At 43.6% G+C, this 2,922-nt stretch overlaps 1 protein-coding gene across 1 annotated transcript; it reads right to left on the bottom strand.

Annotated features, from left to right (window-relative positions):
• Nucleotides 1–789: 789 nt before the first annotated feature.
• Nucleotides 790–2,093, bottom strand: LOC102828605 (zinc finger protein 571-like). The gene is made up of 3 exons (XM_006839471.1): nt 2,012–2,093; nt 1,279–1,843; nt 790–1,015 (listed from the first exon to the last, which is right to left on the bottom strand). The coding sequence occupies exons 1-3, from the start codon at nt 2,091–2,093 to the stop codon at nt 790–792; spliced, it is 873 nt and encodes a 290-aa protein (XP_006839534.1).
• Between the last annotated feature and the right edge of the window lie 829 nt (nt 2,094–2,922).

Genomic DNA, 2,922 nt, shown 5'->3' with positions numbered 1-2,922 from the left:
AGTGCCGTTGAGTCGGTTCCGACCCATAGCGACCCTGTACAGGGTTTCCGAGGGTGTAAATCTTTACAGGAGTAGAAAGCCTGATCTTTCGCCCGCGGAGCAGCTGGTAGTTTCGAACCGCTGACCTTAAGGTTCGCAGCCCGATTCGTAACCACTACGCTACCAGAGCTCCTTCGCAGCCTTATTAGTAACATCCAAAGACTTTATGAAGGGTAAAACTTAGCTTGGGCTGAAAACAAGTAAAGTTTGATGGTCACACCTTAGTGACAAAGAAACTCATTTCTCCCAAAGACACAAGGTATTTCCAGTGATGCTTCCTTTAGAGTCAGTATTATTTTCTTACTCACTGAAATGCATTTTTCTTTATTTGGAGTCAGTATTATATTCTTACTCACTGAAAAGCCTTTTTTTTTTTTTTTAATTTCTAGAGTTTCAGAGATTTGCTGTTCAAAATTACAGTATTAAGGATGATGCCTCCTACTTCTGGGAGTCCTGGTGTGGTGCTCTGGGCTAGCACGCTGGACTGCAAGGTCGGTGAGTCAAGCTCGCCAGCTGCTCCTTAGAAACCCTAGGCAGGGTCGCTACGGGTCAGAAATGACACAACAACAACCCTACTTTTGAGATAGAGCAGCCTCTCCACTGTGAGTTTTCATATGTGACGTGAAGTGTGAGGAACACCTGAAGGTTTTCCCACATTCCTTACATTCATAGGGCCTCTCTCCACTATGAATTCGCATATGTGCAGTGAGGGATATGGAAAAAATAAAGACTTTTCTACATTCTTTACACTCATAGGGGCCTCTCTCCACTGCGCATTCTTCTATGTCTTGTGAGACTTGAGGATTGGAAAAAGGCTTTCCCACACTCCTTACATTCATAGGGTCTCTCTCCACTATGAATTTTCATGTGTCTATTGCACTGTGAGGACTGTCTAAAGGCTTTCCCACACTCCTTACATTCATAAGGCCTCTCTCCACTGTGGATTCGCATGTGTGTGGTGAGATGTGAAGAACACCTAAAAGATTTCCCACACTCCTTACATTTGTATGGTTTCTCTCTGCTGTGGATTCTTTTGTGTATAGTGAGATCTGTGTGAGACTTGAGGATTGGAAAAAGGCTTTCCCACACTCCTTACATTCATAGGGTCTCTCTCCACTATGAATTCGCATATGTGCAGTGAGGGCTGTGGAAGTAATAAAGGCTTTTCCACATTCCTTACATTCATGGGGCTTCTCTCCGCTGTGGAGTCTTCTATGTATAATGAGGTTTGAGGCATGCCTGAAGCCTTTCCCACACTCCTTACATTCATAGGGCTTCTCTCCACTGTGAATTCTTACATGTTTTGTGAGGTCTGAGGAACACCTAAAAGCTTTCCCACACTCCTTACATTCAAATGGCATCTCTCCACTGTGGATTCTCACTTGCTTTGTGAGGACCGAGGAGCAGTGGAAGGCTTTCCCACAGTCCTTACATTTGTATAGTTTCTCTCCAGTGTGGGTTCTGATGTGTGTAGTGAGGGCTGAGGTTTGACTGAAGGTCTTCCCACACTCCTTACATTCATATGGTTTCTCTCTGCTGTGGATTCTTCTGTGTGTAGTGAGGTCTGAGGCTTTCCTGAGGGCTTTCCCACAATCCTTACATACAAATGGCATCTCTCCACTGTGGATTCTCACGTGGAACTTGAGGACTGAGGAATAGCGGAAGGCTTTGCCACAGTCCTTACATTTGTGCGGTTTCTCTCCAGTGTGGGTTCTGATGTGTGCAGTGAGGGCTGAGGTTTGACTAAAGGTCTTCCCACACTCCTTACATTCATAGGGCTTCTTTCCACTGTGAGTTCGCATGTGTGTAGTGAGGTGTGAGGAACAGCCAAAGGTTTTCTCATATACCTTACATTCATAAGGTCTCTCTCCACTGTGGATTTTTCTGTGCATGCTGAGGTTTGAGGCTCGCCTGAAGACTTTGCTGCATTCCATATACTCGTAAGGCATCTCGCCACTGTGAATTCTTACATGCTTAGTGAGGGCTGAGTAATTGATAAAGGCTTTCCCACATTCTTGGCACTCGTAAGGCCTCTCTCCACTGTGGATTCTCATGTGTGTGGTGAGGTATGAGGAACACGTAAAAGATTTCCCACACTCCTTACATTAGTATGGTTTCTCTCTGCTGTGGATTCTTTTGTGTATAGTGAGATCTGAGGCTTGCCTGAAGGCTTTCCCACGCTACTTAAATTCATGAGGCTTACTTCTATTACGAAACTTTTTACGTAAAATGAGTGATGAATAATGACTGAAGGTCTTGCAACACTCTTTGCACTCACACCGATGAGTTCTTAGATGTTTCCAGAAGGTTGAGAAGCTGCAGAAATATTTTCCACATTCATCACACATATAGCGTCTCTCACCTGGCAGCGTGGGTGCAGGGTGACTGAAGGTTGAGATACAAAGGAAGTCCTTTCCACAGGCCTTACATCTGTGGACCATCTCCCCATCCCTTTTATGTACTTGTTTAAACAATTTATTGTGAATTCACTGTAGGTTTACAGTGGAGATAATCAGTTTTATATTTAAAAAATCATATACTTTGTTTCATTACAATGATTGCAACCCCTCCATTTACCATCAGTTAACAGTACTTACCTCTATTCCCTTTAACTCTTGTATTCCGTCTGTGTTTCTTGCTACCTTCATCTTTCCTTTGCCAACCTTCCTTTGTTGTACAGTGCCTGCCCTGTCACCCATGTTAACCCTGTGGCCCATGAATGATCTTTCCTCCTCCCTCCCCCCGGTAACAATCATAGGATGTTTCTTTTATTATGAAAACCTTTTCTTTACTTTTAAAAGACATGATTTCCTATAATATTTGTCCTTTTGTGACTAATTTTACTCAGCATAATGTCCTCTAGGTTCATCCATGTTGTGAGAT

This window comes from Chrysochloris asiatica, unplaced genomic scaffold (assembly GCF_000296735.1).
Source record: "Chrysochloris asiatica unplaced genomic scaffold, ChrAsi1.0 scaffold00024, whole genome shotgun sequence".
Classification (NCBI taxonomy): Eukaryota; Metazoa; Chordata; class Mammalia; order Afrosoricida; family Chrysochloridae; genus Chrysochloris; species Chrysochloris asiatica.
The sequence above is the reverse complement of the archived record's forward strand: the minus strand, read 5'-3'. Positions and strand labels throughout refer to the sequence as shown.

Coding starts and splice junctions, on each gene's coding strand:
- LOC102828605 (XM_006839471.1), bottom strand. CDS start 2,093: ATGAGAATCCACAGTGGAGAGAGGCCTTACGAGTGCCAAGAATGTGGG. Junction 1,844..2,011: donor TTACTCAGCCCTCACTAAGC/ATGTAAGAATTC, acceptor ACCTCACTACAC/ACATGCGAACTCACAGTGGA. Junction 1,016..1,278: donor GAGTGTGGGAAAGGCTTCAG/GCATGCCTCAAA, acceptor GAAATCTTTTAG/GTGTTCTTCACATCTCACCA.